We start from the raw sequence: 23,793 nt of genomic DNA on the forward strand, positions 1-23,793 counted from the left end.
AACCATTAAAAATCATTTAAAAATATTCCCTTTTTACAATACCCTACGATATTATTATATCCATGGTCAAAGCACTGCCACAGTATATCTATATGACTACGATAGCAGGACACCTTCCTTAAGCCTAATCTGTAACGTACCGAAGGATTCTTTACTCGTGCCCATTACTAAAATAATATTTACTTCTGATTCCAAACTATTTAATTCCGCATAATCAAACAACTTGTTTATTAGTTCCTCCTTGCTCTTTTTTTATAAGCTCTGTTTATTACGCGGCCTGTAGCTGAAAAATGAAATAAACAAACAATGTTTATTAAAGTAACTGAAGCGGAACAAGCGCGGCTTTTAAAGAGGATTATCCTCTGTTTCTTTTAATATATTATTGCTCATCGGTTTAGTTGTCTCCTATTTTCGTATTAGAAAAATCTATAGTAAAACTGAACCTACTAATTAAAATTAAAAAGCATTTGCTATTAACCAACCAACTTAAATAATATAAATGTTTTAAATAAATGTAATTGAACCTACTGATTGTACATTTTTACACCCTCAGGCATAACGTAACGGAGCTCAGCATGTTTTATCGTGTTACAAAATTGACGGCATTAGGTTGCTATGATACAGATTTATGTTGGACGACAATTTAATAGCTTTATTTTAACTAAAAGATAGCATTTGCCTAAATGAGTCTGTAAGCTACTTTTCATATATAGCGAAAGATTTATACTTTATGTGTTTTGCTACTAACGAAATTTGTAAGGGTTTAGGGTGGAATGTGGTTGTGTAATACAGGTCGAAGAAAATGGAAATACGTGGGGGCTTTTTTCGTCGGTGTGATAACGCTAGTTACTGTTAAGGACAGTTTGTTAGGGGACATTCCGAGCAAAAGAAATTTACTAAATGTAAAAGGGACGTCTCATGCACGGTCGGATGTAATTTCCCACAAAGAAAGCAAGCTAAAACCAGCAATTAAAAACCGTCATGTATCAGGAAATTTGCATATCCACATTGTTGGCTTATCACGAACTATTTCACTTCAAAATGCTCATCCGAAAACTCCGGACAATGTTTCACTGAAAAGTTGCCCGGTTAAAGTTAACTTCGGATCTTCAGCTAAAAATCCAATAATTCGTTTGAGAAACGACCGATTTCTTTTCGTGATTGTGAAAAATGGACCAAACAACCAGCTGTCAAGTCTAAGAGACGCAATATTTCTTTGTATAATGCTGAACAGGACGTTAGTTTTGCCTCTAATGTTCAAGCACAGATCTGACAGGTAAGATGACCAAGTGAAGCTCGTACGCATCAAGCTACACGTACTTTGTGGTTGTATCACTAGAAACATTCGATTATTCTTCTCTGCACCAGATCTAACAATTTCAATGCAATAACCTATAACATGGCTAATTTAAACGATGCCAAAACGCTTAGAAGCGTACATATATGTAAGTATATTAGAGTGGGGGAAGATGGGACACCGTTTCATTCTATTTTGTTGTCCCATTTGGTAGTAAACAAAGAACATTCAAAGAATTATTAAACCGTAGCCTCACGACTCCCATAGACCGTTGTTAATTGTTTAAAACACGATCATGATATTTGGATATTATGTGCAAAAGGTGTCCCATCTTACCCTACAGTATTCTATATATATTGTCATTGACTTGCTAACAGTATTTGCTTTTCACAACAGACAAATTGAGAATGGGAACGTTATAAACATCGCACATCGTGTTGATCTTGATGCTTTGGGTCGCTTTATTCCGTTCGTCACGCTCGATGAGTTTCGCCAATCATGTGATGGAAGAATTAATGACGTTTTTCGAGTCAAATTCTTATCCCCAAACAGATACAGGGGGTACGAAGAATTGCTGAATATGACAATTGACGAATTCCACGACTCAACCAATCGCAAGGTAAGTCGAATTCCATTTTGAAGTACAAACAGTTCTGTGTTTTCCCCAACTTACAGAAATGCATTTCCACTTAATTGTCATTTTGTGTGCAGGATGTCTACGCAACGCCAAAGTTTCCATTAAAACAGAACTTGACAAAAACACAACGATTTCATGTGGCTGCAACGAAGGAAGAGGTTTTAAAGTATTATAATAGCAAGGTAAACACAACAGAAAACGGCAGTTGCCCGCATTAAACCATTCTTATATTGTTACGATTTCTTTCTGTGTCAATAACTGCACTTCTTCAGTTCTTCGACCCAAACTTCCAATGTTTCTAATACTTCTATAATGAAGTTTTCTATCACCAGAATCCATGCGCCCTCTACCCACAACCGTATAAAAATCTGCTGGTTCACGAAGTTATACCGCAAGAGAAAGCACCTCAAAACTTAAGTACTAAAATATTTTATATAATAGGGTGGGGGAAGATGGGACAATGTTGAGCACGTAAAGTAGTCATATAATACTCTGGGGTAGTTTGCCACGGTGACAAACGAAACATCTGAGAAGTCACATAAAAATAATATTTTAAATCTACACTGCCCATACCCATAATTATGCTGACTCGCTAACCTTATTTAACGATTGTTTTACTACCCACGTAAGCAAAAAAAAAATTATTAAATACAATTTCTATAGATATTGTTAATACAAGTTATGCTGCCCTGTATTCGGAAATTATACGTCATACGCGTCATCCTCAACATATAAAGCAGATGGCGTCACAATATATTGATGACGTCATTAAAACTCGACAATTCTTATCTGTGCATTGGAGATTTGACCGATCTGATTGGATGAGAAGGTACAATTCAATGGTTTAATGGTATAGTATATATAGCAGGGTGGAGAAGATGGGACACATTTTCATTTTATTTTCCTCGTCCCGTTTGATAGTATAAACATTCAACGAATTATAGTGGGGTGGGGGAAGATGGGACACCTTTAGCACATAATATCTAAATATCCTGATCGTGTTTTAAACAATTAACAACGGTCCAATAAGGGAGTTGTGAAGGCACAGTTTTACAATTTTTTGAATTTTCCCTATTTACTATACCAAATTGGGCGGGAAAAAAGAATGAACATGTGTCCCATCTTCCCCACCCTACTATATTTAAAACCGTATCCTCACGACTTTCATAGACCGTTGTTAATTGTTTTAAACACGATCAGGATTTTGGATATTATGTGCCAAAGGTGTCCCATCTTACCCACCGTGCTATACTTATACTAAATGCATTTGACACAGATGCCTGGCAGACGAGCCTTGGGCAACCTCTGCTCGCTTGCAACTGTGCGAAGAAATACAATCTTTCCGACCGCAAGATGTCGCTCGAGCGATCGCAAATCAAACCGCCCAGTACGGATGTGGTGACGTCTACATTGCATCACCACCAACGGAAGCGGAATTTATTCAAAATGTTTCAAATATTCTACGCCAAAATTACGTAGGTTCAGTTCATTACTTCACATATGACTAGTTAAATGTGTTAATGCGTACGTTCTATTTAATAAACACATGTCCAGCGCCGTGGCACTAATGGTTTGTCCAAATTATCAGCCATAATCACCGATAAAGTAACATGCATGGTAACTCGTAAGCTGGCATAATGTGTATTAACACCCGTGTTATAACGACTGCCGTTTTCCGGCCAAGTGGGAATAAAGTACATTCATTCATATTAAAACACACGCACTATTTAATAAACATCCAAAGCCGCACGTCTGATGCAAACAAAGGATTACTGACTAAGACATTTGTATATAGTATGAAGGGGAAATACGGGACATCTTTGGCACATGGTATTAAAATATTCTGATGTTTTAAGCAATTAACAACGATCTATAAAAGGATACGGTTTTATAATTGTTTGAATGTTCTTTGTTCATACTACCAAATGGGACGAGAAATTAGAATAAAATTTGTCTCGTCATCCCGTAATCTAGTATATACTTTTTAATTGTAAAACTTCTTATACTATTTTACAGCGCCTTCAAGTTTTCACCCACACGGATTTGGAAAAATATCTTGACGAATATTTCTCGTCATGTGATTGGTTATCATACAACCGTGACGACATACAGTCGACTATAGAGATGGATATCGCCACAATTTCAAAAATCTTTCTTTCGTACGTATATTTATATATTTCACTTTACTCATTATAATTATAGTATGTAGGGGCAATACAAATTCTTCTTCACAAACTTGTCGTAAACTATAATAATAATAATAGTTTTGTTTTTCTCTTCGATTACGGTATATAGCGAAGACTTAGAAATAAAGTAGGGTGGGAGGAGACACCTTTTACTTTTATTTTTTGTCCCATTTAGTGGTAAACAAAGAACTTTCAAAAAATTATAAAACTATATTCTCGCGACTCTCATAGACCGTTGTTAATTGTTTAAAACACGATCATGATATTTGAATATTATGTGCTGAAGGTGTCCCATCTACCCCGTCCTATTATATATTGAACGATAAGACAAACCAGCGAGTCATTTATGTTTAAATATTTTTAAATTTAATTTACTAATAGAAGCAAAAGTCTGCATAAAGAAGACTCCCGTACAGTGGGGGTCGGTGATTACCCACGTGATTTTTAAGCAGTGGTCTTTAACCGATATAACTCCCTATTATATATAACATCTGACGTGCTATACCGTATCACCATACGTGTTTTAAAGTCTTATATACGTGTCTTTGGCACTTCTTTATGTAAGGTCCATTGCTGAATTATTTAGTAAAAAATTCAAGGTCAATCATGTCTGTTTTTCGGGTTAACGTTTAAACGAAACGTATAAAATGAATAAACAAACCAGCATGGCGCTTTTTAAGTTAAATGAAACTTTAGAAAAAATGAAAATATTCTTTACCGCCAGATCTGGAATGTCAAGTTGGTCAAAAGAAGTTGTGTTTTCACGTAAGCCTAGCTGTCTAAACCACGGAATACTTGAGTTAGTACGTGACGTTCTGAGATCGAAAGACGACCTCACTTAAAAGCAGGTTAGGTAAGCTTTACTTTCACTGAGTAAAGTTTGTAAAGTTTGACGCCTTTAGCGTTTGAGAGTAATAACCATGTATTTACCACATGTACAATTAAGAGTGGGAGATGATAAATTGATCCCGTGTTACGTTTATAGGAAGCTGCTATAAGCGGGAATTCTCTCCGTAAACCTATAGACACCTAAACTGGAATCAAATATCTGGTCTCAATTAATAAGAAACAAATTTCTGTGTGATGTATGTTCGACGAAATAAATAACTAGAATAATTTAAATTGTATTTTCTACAAATCAGTTATTTTTAATAACGCAATGCGGCCGAATCAAAGCTTTTGATCTTTACTTTTAAGGTGGCTGTACACAGTAACAGGCATGCGAATTCGCTTGCGATGAATTCGTATGCAAGCCCATTACGGAGTTCCGCATGCGGGGGCGAAATCCGGACAAAACAAACAAAACGGACGAATTCCGGATACTGTGTACAGCCATTAGTATATTTCACAACTTTAAATTTAACTATAGCAAGCGCAACTGCTGTTTAAGCTTAGAACATAAACTTTTTTAAAATTATTTTTTAACTCGCTTTGCAATATCACAACAACATGAACTTAATTGAAAATCATTCATTCGTTCACGCTTGAGTAAATACGGTTTCTGATTTGTGACGTTGAATTTGGATATTAATCGACACACCGGATGACTAACTTTATGTGAAACAGGAAACATCCTCAGGCTTTTGCAATTTAAATAGAAGCGAATTAAGAAATAAATGATTCCAAGTTAAATACTTTCGATGATATCCCTAGGCCATGTACTTCGATTATTTATAAGCTTGTGCTTATTTACTGCCTATTTTGTATGAAGCAGGTTATTTTTTATTTTAATTTCGGATTTGTTTTATTCAAGTTACTTTATGCGATGTGAGATGAAAGGAGTTGTATTTGTTATTATAAAATAATCCAGTATGTATTTTTTAGTTTTCTTTTAGTTTGTAACGGTATAGCATCGCTTTTTAGTTTAGCAAGTTTGTAAGGAAATGGAGCTTAAGAAATGTTTTGGTTATATGAGTGCAATAGCATTGGTTTTTATATGGATGGAATTTACAGTCAACAATTCTGAAGAAAATCGCCACTTTTACGCAATGTCGAATGCAACAGTTAACAGGGTTGCGGAATTTAAACGAACTTTTCAAAGAAACCTTAAATTTAAACAATCTGCGGTTTATAAAAAGTTGCCCTTGCAACTAATTGGTGGCAATTCTGTTCATCGACAAAACACAAGTTCGAATGTTTCAAACAGTACAAAGTTGAAAAGTTGCCCGGTTAAAGTTAACTTTGGTTCTTCAAATAAAAATCCAATGATTCGTTTGAGAAACGACCGATTTCTATTCGTGATTGTGAAAAATGGACCAAACAATCAGCTGTCAAGTCTAAGAGACGCAATATTTCTTTGTATAATGCTGAACAGGACGTTAGTTTTGCCTCTAATGTTCAAGCACAAAACTGACAGGTAAGATGATTGATTTGTAATAAAAAGAAAGTTAAACTAAGAGTCATCCCGAAATTCAAAATGCCTCCTTTCACATTGCTAAAATAGCACCCAGTGGGCGAATCATTAGACAACTTCTCGTATGTCAATATTATGTTTATATAAAGTTTTTTCCAAATACCAATAATAATAGCACAAATTCATGGTATCACTGAAAATCTGATTATAAGAGAATTTTTAAGTAGGAGGCAATATATGTGTCCCAGTATTAGCCACCTACTATTTTCAATAGATTTACTCTATATTATCATGCTGTGCCTTATTGTATTTCAAAACAACAGACAAAACCGTAATGGGAACGTTATAAACATCGCACATCGTGTTGATCTTGATGCTTTGGGTCGCCTTATTCCATTTGTCATGCTCGATAAGTTTCGCCAATCATGTGAAGGCAGAATTAATGACGTGTTTCGAGTCAAATTCTTATCCCCAAACAGATACAGGGGGTTCGAAAAATTGCTGAATATGACAATTGACGAATTCCACCACTCAACTAAGCGTAATGTACTAAAATTAATGTTTGGATATAGTGGGCTGGGGAAAGATGGGACACCTTTTTATTCTATTTTCTCGTTCCATTTTGTAGTGAACAAAGAACATTCACAGAATCACAAACCCGTTTCCTCACTACTCCCATAGACCGTTGTTATTGTTTAAAACACGATCAGGATATTTGAATATTGCGTGCTAAAGGTGTCCCATCTTCCCCCACTCTACTATATATATGGTAGGTTGGGGGGTTATGGTACACCTTATTTTTGTTACATTTTGTGGTAAAGGTAAACAAAGAAATATTTATAAAACCGTATCCTCAGCACGACTCTCATAGACTGTTGTTAATTGTTTATAACACGATCAGAATATTTTGATAATATCTACTAAAAGTGTCCTATCTTACCCCGCAGCAATATATAGGGTTGGGTGGGGGAAGATGGGACACCTGTTCATTCTATTTTTTTCGTTCCAATTGGTAGTAAACAAAAAAAACAAAGAATTGTAAAACCGTATCCTTACGACTTCAATAGACGGCTATTAATTGTTTAAAACACGATCAGGATATTTTGATAATATGTGCTAAAAGTGTCCCATCTTACCCAACAGTACTATATTCTTTGTACTTTTATTATTATCCAAATTAATTTCGTTGCAACACAGTTTAAATACAGGTATCTGTATTAATAATGCGCACTGTATCATACTGTGTTTTTTAAGCTTAAAAACACATTACGATAAAACGGCATATTTTATATTTTTAACACTTTCTGTATATTTATACACAGAAAGCTTACGCATTGCCAAAGTTTCCTTTGAGCAAGAATTTGACAAAACCACATTACTTTAAACTGGAAGCAACGAAGGAAGAAGTTTTGAATGCTTACGATAGCAAGGTAAATTTTTAAACAAGTTACCGGTGAAGTGACATGAGCGTTAGCGCAAGTGCTTGTAACCCAGAAATAGGCTAATGGGTTTAAGATTCTTTGGTGAACGTATGTGTGCTAGAACAACTAACGCAAACTGCTCTAGCCTAGTGGTTCGTTTATGGGTTGTCTAAATTGTTCTCTTTGATTAAAAAAAGTAAAAAAACAAACAAATAACCACCTTAAATTTCAATACGTGCCTGGTAACGAATAAGCGCATAAGAGGTGTATGAAACAGAATATCCTTGTTTTATCACCAGTCATCGCTCCATCATGCGAGAATAAAATAATATTCATCCATTTCTTCATTCACAATTTGTAACATGGGATGACAGCCTTAAGGTTAAACAAATCTGTTTTGATGTCTCGGAAGAAAAATACATTCACATTGTAAAATGTGAATATAACTGAATGAAAGTTATTTATCTTCGCGTGGGTGACAGGGCAACGTATGGAGTCATAACACGGGTGACTTATACATTCGTACCCGCTTACCAGTTACAAGTACAGAGGTGTAACTTTGTGTGTGACATTAATGTTTTTACCAGGATCCGTGCGCTCTCTACCCAGAACCGTACAAAAGTTTGTTGATTACCGATTTCAAACCAAAAGAAAAGACACCCAAAAAAATAAGTACTGTCATTTTTTTCATACTATGTTTTCAACTACGATTAGTTACCATAAAACATACGCGTATACAACAGCTATGACGTGTGTAATTATTTAAATAGTTTTGCTTTATTCATACTATTTTTAGATTTAAGTGAAATAACTCCGACTGATCTATTTTCGGAGATAAGACGTCATACACCTCACCCTCGCCATACAAGACATATGGCGTCACAGTACGTTGATGACGTCATTAAAACACGACAATTCTTATTTGTGCATTGGAGATTTGATCGTCCCGATTTTATGAGAAGGTGCAAACCAATAGTGCAAAGTAAAGATTCATGTTAAACAACTAAAATGTAGATGCCTGCATGACAATCCTTGGGCAACACCACGCTGGATGAAGCTATGCAAAGAAATACAATCTTTCCGACCGCAAGATGTCGCTCGAGCAATCGCACATCAAACCACCCAGTACGGATGTGGTGACGTGTACATTGCATCACCACCAGCAGAAGCGGAATTTATTCAAAATGTTTCTAAAATTTTACGTCAAAATTACGTAGGTCCAGTTACTTACATTCTGTGTATAAAGTCAAAAGAGTAAACACCACAATTTATTTGAAACACATCATAGCCTACTATTTTTAAATATAGTCCTGTGTATATGATAAGATGGAATAGCGTTAGCATCTAAATTCCATTTTCCTGATCGTTTTTTAAAAAATTATTAAAGCTTTTTAGGGTCTGGAGGATAAGATTATTTTATATGTAAATATTTCTTTGTTTACTATACCTAATGGGACGAGAAAAGAGAATCAAAACATGACCCACCTTAACTCATGTTACCGTATCTAATTTATCACTAATGTGAATACTTTTACAGCGCCTTCGAGTTTTCGTTGACACGGATTTGGTAAAATATCTGGACGAATATTTCTCATCATGTGATTGGTTATCATCCAACCGTGACGACATACAGTCGACTATAGAGATGGATATCGCCACAATTTCAAAAGTCTTTCTTTCGTATGTACTTTGTTAAAGTGTACAAATTAATTTAAACACTCTACATTTGCATATCAGATAAAAATGCTTCATTCCAGCGCGTAGGCAAAGTGATTAGGCTTTGCAACGTCTCTTATAGTTAAGGGTTGTCGGTTCGAGGCACGAAGCTGCTATTATTGTGCTAGGGTGTGTATACTTGGGCAAGACACTAAACAGCAATTAATTGCTCCAAACCAGTGGTGTTCATTTGTAATAAGTGAGCACGAGGTGTGTGAAACAGAATACCCGTTTTATATGAAAAAGAAGTAAAAACTTAGATTATGCTATACGTAATCTAAAAAAACACATCCTAAGGGTAAATTGCACTTTAGAATCTAGCGTAAAAATATGTTTTTTTGTTTTCAGATCTGATATGTCAAGTTGGTCGAAAGAAGTTTTATTTACACGCAATGCCAGCGAACCTACTTACGGAATATTAGCCGCAATACGCGATGTTCTTAGAACAGAAGATAGTCCTACTTAAAATCAGGTTTGAGCGAAACCGTATTTAATTTGACAATCATTTCGTAGAGACATAAAAAGTTTTATAGTAAGGCGGGGTAAGGTGGGACATATTTTAATTCTCGATCCTTTTTTGTCCCACTTGGTAGTAAACAATATTATTTACTTAAATATATAACCGTAGCCCGGGACTCTAAAAGAGCGTTGATAAAAATTTAAAGCACCTTTAGGAAATATGGGATGCAGTTACTAATGGAATTTTAGTTGACTCCACGCTAGGGCCTGCAGTATTATATTACTAAGATGCGAACGAAAATGAAATTGAGTTGCTTTTACAGGAAACAACCGTGGCAGATGTATTTAGAACCACGCTTCACTTCACGAACAACGTGGTATTTAGAATTACGCTGCTTTTCTCCATTGTTTTGCTTCATACGAAACTTTATAGAAATATCTTGTTTATTTATTTATTTATTTATGTTGGGCTCGTTGTTTGCGTCTGAAGATTTCTTCACTCGTGATTGTCATTCGGGGTGATAATGTCGGTTTATCGACAAATAAACGGTTACATTTTGCCGATCCCGCCAGGACCAACGTTACTATATGGAATGTGATAATGACGAAGATTCCTTTAATTTCGATGAGCGTATGGAACAACAAATGAAACGATGGAGACTGTTTATGAGATTAAATAAAGGAATCTTCGTCATTAACACATTCCATAGTAACTTTGGTCCTGGCATACCCTGTTTATGAGATTAAAATGAGGAGTTAATCCTATATATGGACCAATTTAATTTCACTGTTAGAAATAAAACTGCTAAAAACATTTACTCGTATGTCGTATCTGTCTTCGTTTTCATTGAGGAAGCTGTTATCGTTTGCACGAGACTGGAGATGACCGAGCCTACAACGGCAGTTTTATATTTACGTATTAGAATATAAGTAGTCTTACCATAATGCTCTTTCAACCTTGGTATTCAGTATTGTATAGTCTTACTCAGAGTCTGTATACGGCACTGTTTAGAGGTTTGGCGTTTAACTTTTACGCGCCTTTCCAAAAGTGTTAGTTTTAAACTCACTTATCCCACAAAGTAACATACATGGTAACTTGTAAGCTGGCACGAGGTGCTGTTAAACCCGTGTGATAACGACTGTCGTTTTCCGGCCACGCGAGGATAAAGTAAGTTACATTCATTTATTACATTCACTTTAAAAAATCTACCTAACGAAATAGAAACAATAGTCGGAATGTATAGGTTTCAAATACATAAAACATAGAACCATTATTTCGTTAATTATTGTTTAATACATTTTTATGTGTAATGTTTTATAATTTCCGCATCAGTGATTCCATGCGTTTCTCCTTACTACGTGCACGTTGCTTCTGCTGGTTCCAGTTGCAGCCAGAGTCGTATAAACACCGAGTAGTCCAACTGCCGTCTATGTGTGTCCAAAATAGAGCAAAAGTGGTGACTTTGACAATGGGTTTAAACGAACTTGTTAAGTTTTGTTTGTGTTTTCCTATTGTGGGAAGGTGTAAAACAGCTTCTATTTACCTTACCAAACATTTTTTAGAAAAAATGTATAAATTTAACCGCTTTAAATGACTAAAATGTCGCAAATCAACCGCTTCTAATTCTAATTTTTGACTTTTTTTGACACAGAAAACAAATAACACATGTTTTTTACATTTTTCAACCTTTAAATTTGTTTTTAGGCCCAAGTTTTTCTGTAATTTACCGAAAAACATACATTTTCCCTATACCTACTGTGTTATTTTGGACCCAAATTGCCGTTCAATTTGTGATTTACGTAACAATGGGTTGGACTACTCGGTATTTCTATGGCTCTGGTTGCAGCTAAACAAAGCGAAATGTGCCTTGCTGAACTGATTCTCGTTTTTTTGTTCAGCTAACAGTTTGGGTAAAACTTCCCACGCATAAGTTACAGAATAGATACTGACTGCCATAGACTTGTTAATTGGTTAAAAGTCTATCGAAATATTTGGATATTATATGTGCCAAAGGTGTCCCATCCTACCCCACAGTACTTTTATTATATTCATATACTTTTCAGGTGCTCCTTTCCCAAACCCCAACATGCAGTGTGGTAATGGCTTGCCACGAGTTTCCGTAGAACCTTTATTATTTTCTTCAATGATGTTTATTACCATGTATACCATGATTTCTCAGCAATATATTTACAAGCGATTCTCGTTTGATAACGGACTTATTAACGCAACAGGAAAATACAGTCAATGCTTTTTGAACTCTACTGACCCTCGTGCACAATTGGAGAAAAAAGTTTCAGCAGAAACAAGTCTATGGGTTTTGTACTTAAATGTTGCCGGTAAGAAAATCATAGAATAAAGAATCTGTTTGGGGCATGTAATATTAAATAAGTAAATATGTTGTTTTAGTTTTAAATGACAAACTTAGCTCTCAAAAAATCTCTCGACTTTGTATCTGCTGTATATTTTTGTTTTTTTACAGTAAGGTATTTATTTACTTAAAAATGGTGAAAACTTTGCTGCTATTTTTTTTAATAATTTAGCCTAATTTTATTATGTGGTTCAATTGGAGTATCTGCAAAGCAAAGTAAATTGTAACATGTTTGGCGGACCAGCAGGAAAGAGATATGGAGGTTAAGAACAACTGCTCTAACCATCTCTATGCACTTGACTTCAGTATTATCAGCAACATTAACCTAATGAAGTAAATAATATATATTTAATAATTAATCTTGCAGGGGTTGTTCCATCAGTAATTTCTGCTACATTGATTGGCTCATGGGGTGACACAGTTGGTAGAAGGAAGCCCATGATATCAGTCTATCTTGGTGCAGTTGTGATGATCTCTATCTATATATCTGTATTCCACTTTCGACTTCCACTGTATGTTCTTCTCATTGGGAGATTGGTTTGTGGCTTAAGTGGGGACTTTACTGCCTTACTCGCTTCATGTTTTGCGTATGTTGCCGATATCTCTTCAACACAGAGCCGTACAATAAGATTCGCAGTAGCTGAAGCTTCTATTGGCATTGGGGGTGTGGTTGGGAGCTTTGTAACTGGTGCTTGGGTAAAACAACAGGTAAGAAAAGGTATATATATAAAATATACAATTTGAATTCTTTTGGTTGTTAATTGCTACTAGGGATGTGCTGAAAGTGTAAAAACTTGTGTTCGCCGAGCTTTAACGCAATTCGTAGCTTACCAAAGAGCAAATTCACAACGAACGAAAAAATTATTAAAGAGAAAACTATGCTGACTAGTCTTGTTATCTTTTAGTATGGCTCAGCAAATTTCTAACTACCACTTAACAGTTTGTTGATACTTGACACTTGACAGTATTCATTGAGCACCCAAGCTTATTGCAGCGTGATAACTTTCTATTGAAATTATTTAATATTTTGTCTAAGTCTGAATTGTGTTAAGCTAGTAATATCTCTCTGTCCAACACACCTCAACATGGGTTTAATCAAGTTCAAGAACCGTTGTTTTATACTGATATATATCTATCTATATATGTTCAATGGATTTCATACTAATACACCTATATTTGTTTGTAGTGTGAAACTAGTTTTATTTTGTATGATTTTTTGGACTCTTGAGTAAAATAGAACTGTTACTGAACACTTTGGTTGCTTTAATATATATATATATATATATATATATATTTAGTATATATTTTAAATATTTAGTATAGTACATTTTAACCTGTAGAATTATTATTACTTGTTTTATTTTCCAGGGGCTTGAGTTGCCATTGTGGTTGCCATTCGCTCTTACCATATTTGGTTTTGTTTACACACTTTTTTTACTACCGGAATCAATACAAAGAGATGATGTTTCATTTTTCCAAGATTTAAAGTATATTAGTCCATGCTTTATATTAGTAATAGTAATATATAGTATGGTTGTGTAAAACTTACATAATGTAACCTAAAAAAATGAGGTGTTCAAAATAAAATAATTTTTTTTTAAATGAGGTTAAAATAAAAATTGCTTTTAATGTCTCATTATTGAAATTATCCTTAAATTAAAATCTAGTTTGGTCGGTCGAGTTGTTTTGGAGGGTATGAAGAGACTTCTTTTCACAGGGTTGTTTATATAATACGACACCATAATAAAACATACAGTAGTTTGGGAAAGATGGGACATCTTTTATTCTGTTTTCTCATCCCATTTGGTAGTAAACAAAAAACATTTAAAGAATTTTAAAACCATATCTTTACAAATCCCATAAACCGTTGTTGATTGTTTAAAACACAATCAGGATATTTGGATAATATGTAATAAGTCCTGTCTTCCCCCACCTCACTATATCTTTAATATTTAATTAATTAAGCATGGGCTGTGGCTGTGGGGTTAAGTATTTTTAAAGCATGCCATGACATAAGTATATCTCATTAAAAGTTGAGTAATATTGGCCCAAATTCATATGAGTTCATTTTTATGAAATAAGAAACTATATGGTAGACATTAGTCTATTATTAATACCCTAATCTAAACATACTTTTTCCTAAAAAAATGTTTTATGTTTCCAGAAAACTTTTTACTTGTAATCCATTTGTTGGTTTATGGAGAATGTTAACGCTCGAGGCAAAACGAGGAAAGCAACTTCTATCTGTCTTGTTCTGTTTCTTTCTTGTGTTAGTGTTGTATAATGGGTATAGTGATGTCATAGTAGTGTATGAGCTTAGCCCACCATTTTGTTGGACTTCGGACCAGATCGGGTAAGCTAAAAAATCTTTTTATGAATGGTAGTTGTACCAGTCATTGTTTGATTGGTCAATATATATTCATATATTTGCGCTTAACAGTGGGAAGTGCTCTCACATGTGCTACAGCACTGGCCCTTTTTAGTTGCCTGTTTATAATTGTATATATATATATATATTATAGAATACAGTAGGTTGGGGTAAGATGAGACATATTTTCTGGTTTCGTTAGAACATTTAAAGAATTTTATAACCATAGTCTTAAGTCTAACAACTCTAAAAGGCCGTTGTTAATTTTTTTGAAACACAATCAGGAAATTTAGAATATTTTGTGTTAATGTATCCCATCCTACTCCAAGCTACTATAAATGAATGTAACTTGCTTTATCTTCGCATGGCTGGGAAACGACAAACGTTATAACAAGGGTGTTCTGTTTCATACACCTCGTGCCAGCTTGCAAGTTACCAAGTTTTTTTAATTCGTGGGTGTATAATTAGTTTTTTTTATATAGTATGAGTGACAATCTAGACAACCCCCATATTATAAAAAATATGAAATATTCTAGGTATGGTTCAATGATCACTGCCGGATCTTTCATAGTCGCTCTCGTTGCGTTTAAACTCCTGAATAATCGATGTAGTGATTGGTGGTTTGTGTTCATAGGTGTTGTGTCAATGACAACTTCATTTCTTATCCTGGCATTTGCTAAGCAATCATGGAATATCTATCTAGGTAAAATACAGAGACTAATTAGTGGCGTACAGCTAATGGATCTTTTTTAATTTATTTTTACATTAAAAATTTTATACAGATGCCTGCATACCTACACTGAGTAAAATATAAAATGTATAAGTATTACATTTTCATTGTCCACCGCCGTAGCACAGTTGGTTAGCGCGCCTGCCTCCCACCCAGAGGTACTGGGTTCAAGGCTTGTCAATGCTATCATTGTGGGAGTATGTGCACTTGGGCAAGATACTTAACGGCAATTGCTCTAACCTAGTTGTCACTATAATCTAAGGGGTTGTCCAAATTATCAGCCACACATATAAAAAAAAACACCAAAAAATAATTCCCACAAAGTAACATATATACTCGATAACTCGTGTGCTGGCATGAGGTGTATGAAACAAAACACCCGTGTTTAACGACTGTCGTTTTACGGCCATGGAAGGATAAAATAAGAAGTTACATACATACATTTGTGTTAATTAGGAGTGAAATGAAACACCCTATAAAATATTTTCATTAAACTTTTTTTTAATATGTTTTTTCCAGTTAGTGTGAAATTCTTGTATTTTTTCTTCTAACAGCTTGTTCAATTGGTATACTTTGCACAATGCCTGTAACGGCAATACGCAGTATGTTGTCTCGCTTAGTCAACCCTGAAGAGCAAGGTTCAATATTTGCATTAGTTGCTTGTGCACAAACTATTTCCCAATTCAGCGCTTCAGTTATGTACAACACAATTTACAAAGAGACAGTCGCATTTTTCCCTGGTACTGTGTTTCTTGTGGCAGTTGGAATATCAGTCTTTATTCTTATCATTTTCAGGTGCAAAAAACTTATAACTGATTGTTTTGCTTGTGATAAAATGTTTAGAAACTTTTTATATAAGCAACAGAATATATAAGGAGACGCTGATTCTTAACAATTTATAGTTTTGCTTGTGATAAATGTTTTGATAAGGTATAGGATTAATTTATTGTATAATAGGGTGATGGAAGATGGGACACCTTTAACACATAATTTCTAAATATCCTGGTCTTGTTTTGAAGAATGGTCTATATGAAAGTCGTAGGGATACAGTTTTAAAATTCTTTAAATGTTCTTTGTTTACTACCAAATGTGACGAGAAAATAGAATGAAAAGGTGTCCCATCTTCCCCCACCCTACTATATCAAAACTAAATTTAACATAATGTATATATTTAGTTATTTACTGAGAATCAGTCCCTGCTTATATAAACTGTTTCTTCCAGAAATTTTTTTTTCTAAATTTGCTCTTCTAAAAAATTTGTTTTGTGTTGCAAAGTTTTTACATTTTATTCAAGAATGTTGTATAAAAAAACGAAAAAAAAACTAGCCAGGAGAACTTTTTTAGATTAATATTTTAGTTTGGTTATGAATAATCAAAGAAAAATTATTTATCTCTGCCTGTCGGGTGACTGGGCAGTGACAGTTGTCCTGCCCTGCGACATATTAACAATGGTGTAAGTGGCAAGTCTCAAACTGTATCCTGTGCCACTCTTAAAACTGTGCCACAAAACTGTATGACTTTCTATATCTATGGTATTGGTCTTAATAAGATACAATTTTCTTTAACTTTAGATAATTAAATTTTAATCAACTGAAACAACAATTTTATTTTAACAGTTTTGTCTACAAATACACAAAAGATCGATTGCAGTTGAAGATACCAGAATATTCACAAGTTGAAGAAAATTGTTAACTTTAAATACTTTGTTACTTCTGTGTTCCGCTACCAAGCACAATGTAAATAATCTTTCAACGGCTCATCTGGTATAAAAAATCGTAGTGTTGTTCCGACGAAACACCAGAAATACACTTCGTTTTTTTTAACCAGATGAGCCACTTAAAGATTATTTAACATAAGAAACAAACTACAAATTTTTATACCAGATGAGCCGTTGAAAGATTATTTACTTTAGTTTAAATACATACATATTCACAACTAATGCGTTCCATATTCACAACTAATACTTCGCACTATTCACAACACAAATTTACTTCAACAGTCATGGCATTCATGATACCTCGATATAATTTTTTTATGGGACCTTTTTTTAACTATGCATGTTAATTTCAATTTTTTTTTTTCTTGTCTTTTTAAATATTTCTTAAGTTTTATCTGTTTTAAGATACTTTGGTGTTTTTAGGTTTTATAAAACATATTGCCATAAGATGCTAAAAGATATTAAGATGTTAAAAATTCAAATAATCAACATTAAACTATTTATTGTAAATATTGAAACTAGAAAATTTGTTTTAAGCATTTCGTAATAGGGTTTTTCTGTTTTGTAAAACCAGGTCTGGATTTCAGCTAAAACCTACCCCCACCCCCAAAACTAAACATTTCAAATTTAGTTGCAGGATATAAACTAGACTTTAATTTCTCATTTTCTATAGCCAGTAGCTATTATATAAAGAACATTTTCTGAACTAATTTAAGTTTTGGTCTTCGAAATTTAGCCCTGTCAAAGCTGTTTCAGTATTTAGTCGACCATAATTTAACTATCTCTTACTGCAAATATTGTTTACACAGTGCAACTAGATTTAATCATTAACAGAGTTATAATGCATCACAGCACTTCGTTGTTCGTATCCTGTCATTTGTACATTGAGTAAAAAAACTTTGAGTGTTTGTTTTTTGTTTCAGACGTTGATAGGCATTTAGGTTGAAAATGAGATAAAAATGAGGAATTTTCTGAAAGAAATTTCAGTTGAACCTCTGCTGTTTAGTGGCATGTTCATTATCAATTTTTATTCAACAATATCCCAGCAGTTTATATACCAGCAAGTAGCAGAAAGCAATGGTTTGTTTGGTGACCATGATAAAACTTGTAATAAATTCAATGAATCAGATCCTGTTGTTAAACTTGAAGAAAAAGTCTCTTCTGAAACAAGTTTATGGATACTTTACCTTAACATAGCAGGTTGGTAATGAAATAGTTTATCATGTGTATTATAGCTAATATGTACAACTTTTAATTTAGCTAGGTGTAGTGACCTCTCTTATTTTTTTTCAACTAAATGTAAATATGTTTTTAAATGTAAGTGTGTTTTAACAACTGTTGTTTTGTCGATATATCCGGTCTTTTCGTTTAAAATTTTTCTAAATCTTCGCTACCTTAATCGAAAAGCCAATTAAAGTTATTATTTGGTTAGATATGTACGGTAGGCTATCTTTCTTAATTTAAATATATTTTTTAACAGGTACAATTCCAAGCCTTTTCACATCTGCTGTTATGAGTTCGTGGGGCGACGTCGTTGGTCGGACGATGCCATTGATTCTTATATACGGTGGTTTTATATTTCTTATCGTGGTTTACATTATTGTCGTTAATTTGAAACTGCCAATCGCCTGGTTACTTGCTGCGAGACTGGTTTGCGGGTTGACTGGCGACTTTCCAGCAATGGTCGCCGTGTGTTTTGCGTATTTATCCGACCTTAGCAAAACAGAACAACGGACGTTGAGAATTGCAGTGGGTGAAGCAATGCTGGGGTTAGCTGGCTTGTTAGCTGGAATTACGGAAGGGCTTTGGATTGGTTCACAGGTACTTCTTATTTATAATAGAAACTATAAAGTTGTTGTGGTGTGTGAAAGTTTGGTCAAATACATGTGGACCAACTTTTAAAAGTGTCTCTTGCATGTAATATGTTTTCAGTCTTGCATGTAATATCGCAAATGGATAGCCTAAAGGTTTTATATCCTATGACACGTTTTCAAACAAGAAAGCGACACTAAAACTATTTGATTTGAATTTTAATCTTTTTGGTTGCACAAATTGCACCACATGTTGTTTTAATGCGCAATTTTTCTGCTGTTTCAGGGTTTTGAGCAACCGCTGTGGCTTCTTTTGGCGCTTTCAATCGTCGTTTTTTTGTACATTATATTTTTCTTGCGCGAATCTAGATCAATTGAAAGATCTACTAATATACGACATGATTTCAGGTGATATATACGGAACTAACTATATAGTAAGGTGGGGGAAGACGGGACACCTTTAGCACATAATATCCAAATATCCTGATCATGTTTTAAACAATTAGCAATGGTCTATGGGAGTCGTGAGGATACGGTTTTATAATTCTTTGAATGTTCTTTGTTTATTACCAAATGGCACAAGAAATAAAAAGGTGTCCAATCTTCCCTAGACTGAAAAGGTGTCCCATCTTCCCTATTGCATTTTACCTTGAAAGAGTTCAAAATTTTTCATAATTTTAGAGAATTGTTCACTTGGCGACCTTTCCTAAACATATGGGGCATGCTTACACTGGAGAAACAAAGGTGCTACTTTCTACTCTCACTTCTCGGCTGTTTATTCTTGCACATGGTGCTTTATATAGGTTTGGATGACGTCAGTATAGTATACGAACTCAGCGAGCCGTTTTGTTGGTCGCCTAACTTGATCGGGTAAGGTGTTCAGTTTGGTTAAAACTTAGCAAGCTAGGTCATTTGTGAGGGAAAGTTTGCAAATTGCTAGTGCGCTACTTTAAAACGTATAGTACTGCAGGGTAAGATGGAATAATATTAAAACCTAAATCCTATATTTCCTAATTGTGTTTTGACATCGTTGTTTATGGTAGCAGGTTTACGTATATTTCTGTATGTATTCTTAGTTTACTACCAAATAGGGTGGGAAAGAAAATATAAATCTGTCCCGTGTTACCCCACCCTGCTCTATTACAACGTCGGAGGCATCTGTGCCTTTGCTATAAAATTAAAAGCAAACACATGCATATTTAAAATCAAATGCACATATGCATACACACATATGCATTGTTATATGCTTTGTACCGCCTAAAAACACAGTATAGAATACAGCCACAATAGGCATCCCATACTATACTTCTAAAATTTAGCCTAACATCTGTACTTATATTTCGACCCAGATACGGTCAAATGATTCATTCTTCAACTTCAATCTTTGGTTTAGTAGCGTTTAAACTTCTGTACGCTCGACTTTCTGATTGGTGGATTTTTTTCATGGGGATGACGTCATCCATATGTAATTTGGTAACCTTCGCAGTTTCTCAGTATACATGGTCGTTGTTTTTAGGTAATGCATAAAATATCAGTTTTCTAGATACAATGTACCATAATGTGTGTGTATCTTTGAGAAAGATACTGTACAATCATTTATCCAACGTAAGTATTTTGGGTTGTCCAAATTATCGCCTATATACAGTCAAATAAAAAAGTGTAGTAGGGTGGGGGAAGATGGGTCACCTTTTTATTCTATGTTCTCGTCCCGTTTGGCAGTAAAGAAAGAAAATTCAATGAATTATTTAACCGTATCCCCATAATATTATATGCTAAAGATGCCCCATCTTTCCCTACCCTACTACATACTTAAAAATACATCTAACAATTTACAGGTCTGGCTCTCGGTTGTTTTTACACGATTCCCGCCACTGTTTTACGTAGTATGATGTCACGAATGGTGACGCATGACGAACAAGGAGCTGTGTTTGCCACAATAGCGGCAGCTCAAAATATTTCGCTGTTGATTGCTTCGTTTATTTTTAACGGGATTTATTCGGCAACGGTTGCCAGTTTCCGAGGAGCAATATTCGTAATCGGAGCATTTATTGGCGGGGCACTGCTCTTAATTTTCAGGTAAAAATCTGTTTGAGTATAGTTTTATAATACTTGTCCGTTGTCCGGTAAGATGGGATACCGTTAGCACTTAAAATGTATAATTCCTGATCGTGTTTTAAACTTTTAACAACATATAATTCTGTAAATATTCTTTGTTTACTACCAATTAACTGTTTGGACGAAAAAAATAATAAAAACAGGTCCAATCTTACCCCACCCTAAGATACCCCTTTATTCAACAATATAACTCAACAGTTGGTATAGTTTGTGTTTGTGTATTATTATAACTATATAGTCTCGCATAGACTGTTAATTGTATATGAGATAGCAATATTTGCAGCTACGTAATGTTTGCTTTCGGTAAATGTTTGAAAAACGATTACAATGTGAAACGAACACATGTGATGCCTTCATGCTTTTCATGGCATTTTCTGTAATCCTGTTTTATTGCCCAGAATATACTAATTGCAATGTTAACATATTTTCCAGGCTCGTCTATGTCAAAACTTTACCACGATTATCGTTGGCGTATCAGACCGTAACAGAAGAAATATAAATGCGGTGTGTATCAACACATCGTTTGCTGATACGTGAATTGCTATGTTATGTTTTTTGTCTAACATTTAAAACTCGGTGCATTTTATTAAAGTTCCGTTTTTCTTGGTTTCTTCTTTTTATGCGATGACTTTGAAGAGCTTCGGCAAACGCTCGAACATAAAAGTTTTTTCAATCCTTTAGTTTTCTTCTGTACGTATGTCGTGTACAGTTCATGTTCCTCATATTCTCCCAGATAAGAATGGCACATATCAGAAAGTCTGTTAACACAAAAGCAGACTAAATAACACCCATGGTTCAAGGCTCGTCGCTGCTACCATTATGGGCATATTTTTCCTTGAGCAAAACACTTAGCGGCAATTGCTCAAACCCAGTGTTCACTAATGTTTAAATTTTCGGTCATACAGAAAATAATAAAACACAGAGTTCCATACATGGTAACTCGTATAAGCCGGCACGCGGTGTACGAAACAGAACATCCGTTGTTATAACGACTATCGTTTTTCCGCCACGCCAGGATAAGTACGAATGGACGAATGTAAGCTTTACCCTAGCGTAGCCGAAAAACGACAGCCGTTATAACACGGATGTTCATACACCTCGTACCAGTGTACGATTTACCGTGTGTGTTACTTTCTGGGTGATTATTTTTTGGATTTGTTTTTGCCGTCACAGCCCATATCCTAAAGGCTAAAGCTCAAACTCTTCCAAGCGTTATACCTCCTCGGCCAAGGTCCCCCTCCTTGCATAATTCCTGGTACATCCTCCGCGTCGCTGCCTGGATAAACGATCCTCTTCTTTCCATTCACCTCCTTGATCCCATACCCGTTCCATTCCTTATCGGAACAAATTCCTTCAAATATTTCGAGCAATTTTTCCTCTCCCAGTTCCTTCTTGCCAGACTTGACAGCTTTTGATTTGTCGATATTTTTCTGTGATATAACGACAAGTCACTACGTTTGTCGGCTAATAAATACACTGGTTCAGAAGTTTAGTGATAGACTACGGTGCTGTACACGATTTATAGAACTGTGGGGGGAGATGGGACACCTTTGGCACAATATATTCAAATATCCGGATCGTGTTTTAAACAATTAACAACGGTTTGTGGTTGTCGTGAAGGTTGGATTTTAGAATTATATACCCTACTGTATATACTTAAAGTAGGACATGTAATGTTGTATGTAGTACCGTGGGTTAAGATGAGAAAGTGTTAGTTATTACGATTCTTATAATATATATAGTCGTTAGAACACTGTCGAAAAATCCTGTAACATATATTTTATGATGAAATAGTGTTAGTATAAAACACTTTTAAAATGTCCCATGTTACCCCACCCTACGATATAGCGATATAGTACGGTGGGGAAGATGGGACACCTTTTTATACCATTTTCTTGTCCCATTTGGTAGTATACGAAGAACATTCAAAAAATTATAAAACCGTATCCTCACGACTCCCATAGGCCGTTGTTAAATGTTTAAAACATGATCAGGATATTTGAATAAAATGTGCCAAATGTGTCCCATCTTTCCCCATCCTTTACTTGGTTTACTATATATGAATAAACCCGTTAGTTTTTGGAGTCTCAGTATATAAGATATGCTGAATTTTGTTTATGATCTTTTTTACCAAAACTCAACACTTTATGTTTAATATTTACACGTTTTTTTAGTCACTTCAAAGAGATTAAAACCAATCTTTTTAGTCACCTGTAGTGTAGTGGCGAATCTTTCCGAAATCCCTGTGCAAGCTTCACAACGAAGAAAATCAGGCATATAGTTTGCTTGAGATTCTTCGTCACTTAAATCAGGTGGTCCCATACTAATACTACCCGAGTTGCTATCACCGTCTTGTGTTACGCTCGATTTGCCCATCTGGCAAAACCCATTCATTGAAAGACTCAGTATAATCAAGGAAAGCGAATACAGAAACATAGTTGTTTAAAAATCCTTAAAACTACAATTCTATATTTAGTTTTGGGAATATATTTAATGTGTACCTCTTAAAGTAACTCGTTTTTTGACTGCATTTTATTAAATTACATGTGTTATAGTTAATTAACGTAACACAATACCCCGATAACGATATGAAATACTGTATTGTATATATATG

At 34.7% G+C, this 23,793-nt stretch overlaps 5 protein-coding genes across 5 annotated transcripts; 4 read left to right on the top strand and 1 right to left on the bottom strand.

Moving 5' to 3' along the window:
• Positions 1-674: 674 nt before the first annotated feature.
• On the top strand, positions 675-5,242 carry LOC108950428. Its single transcript, XM_026839062.1, has 9 exons — positions 675-1,276; positions 1,694-1,916; positions 2,009-2,116; positions 2,267-2,351; positions 2,598-2,763; positions 3,211-3,409; positions 3,951-4,093; positions 4,845-4,968; positions 5,106-5,242. Exons 1-8 carry the CDS (start codon positions 774-776, stop codon positions 4,960-4,962), a joined length of 1,545 nt encoding a protein of 514 aa, XP_026694863.1. The 5' UTR covers positions 675-773; the 3' UTR covers positions 4,963-4,968; positions 5,106-5,242.
• A 287-nt stretch (positions 5,243-5,529) lies between these two features.
• Positions 5,530-10,737, top strand: LOC108950429. The gene is made up of 9 exons (XM_018816154.2): positions 5,530-6,476; positions 6,797-7,019; positions 7,796-7,903; positions 8,482-8,566; positions 8,691-8,856; positions 8,909-9,107; positions 9,432-9,574; positions 9,959-10,082; positions 10,393-10,737. The coding sequence occupies exons 1-8, from the start codon at positions 6,004-6,006 to the stop codon at positions 10,074-10,076; spliced, it is 1,515 nt and encodes a 504-aa protein (XP_018671699.1). The 5' UTR covers positions 5,530-6,003; the 3' UTR covers positions 10,077-10,082; positions 10,393-10,737.
• Positions 10,738-11,216: 479 nt separating this feature from the next.
• Positions 11,217-18,177, top strand: LOC100187000 (proton-coupled folate transporter-like). The gene is made up of 8 exons (XM_018816146.2): positions 11,217-11,237; positions 12,134-12,406; positions 12,806-13,146; positions 13,807-13,925; positions 14,603-14,791; positions 15,343-15,509; positions 16,091-16,331; positions 17,153-18,177. Exons 2-8 carry the CDS (start codon positions 12,157-12,159, stop codon positions 17,226-17,228), a joined length of 1,383 nt encoding a protein of 460 aa, XP_018671691.1. The 5' UTR covers positions 11,217-11,237; positions 12,134-12,156; the 3' UTR covers positions 17,229-18,177.
• A 3-nt stretch (positions 18,178-18,180) lies between these two features.
• Positions 18,181-21,856, top strand: LOC100175978 (proton-coupled folate transporter). The gene is made up of 7 exons (XM_002123147.5): positions 18,181-18,453; positions 18,734-19,074; positions 19,351-19,472; positions 19,746-19,934; positions 20,414-20,580; positions 20,900-21,140; positions 21,612-21,856. Exons 1-7 carry the CDS (start codon positions 18,213-18,215, stop codon positions 21,676-21,678), a joined length of 1,368 nt encoding a protein of 455 aa, XP_002123183.1. The 5' UTR covers positions 18,181-18,212; the 3' UTR covers positions 21,679-21,856.
• On the bottom strand, positions 21,382-23,695 carry LOC100178292 (marginal zone B- and B1-cell-specific protein-like). The gene is made up of 3 exons (XM_002123289.5): positions 23,391-23,695; positions 22,398-22,609; positions 21,382-21,937 (listed from the first exon to the last, which is right to left on the bottom strand). Exons 1-3 carry the CDS (start codon positions 23,613-23,615, stop codon positions 21,766-21,768), a joined length of 609 nt encoding a protein of 202 aa, XP_002123325.1. The 5' UTR covers positions 23,616-23,695; the 3' UTR covers positions 21,382-21,765.
• Between the last annotated feature and the right edge of the window lie 98 nt (positions 23,696-23,793).

Source organism: Ciona intestinalis, unplaced genomic scaffold (genome assembly GCF_000224145.3).
Source record: "Ciona intestinalis unplaced genomic scaffold, KH HT000148.2, whole genome shotgun sequence".
Lineage (NCBI taxonomy): Eukaryota > Metazoa > Chordata > Ascidiacea > Phlebobranchia > Cionidae > Ciona > Ciona intestinalis.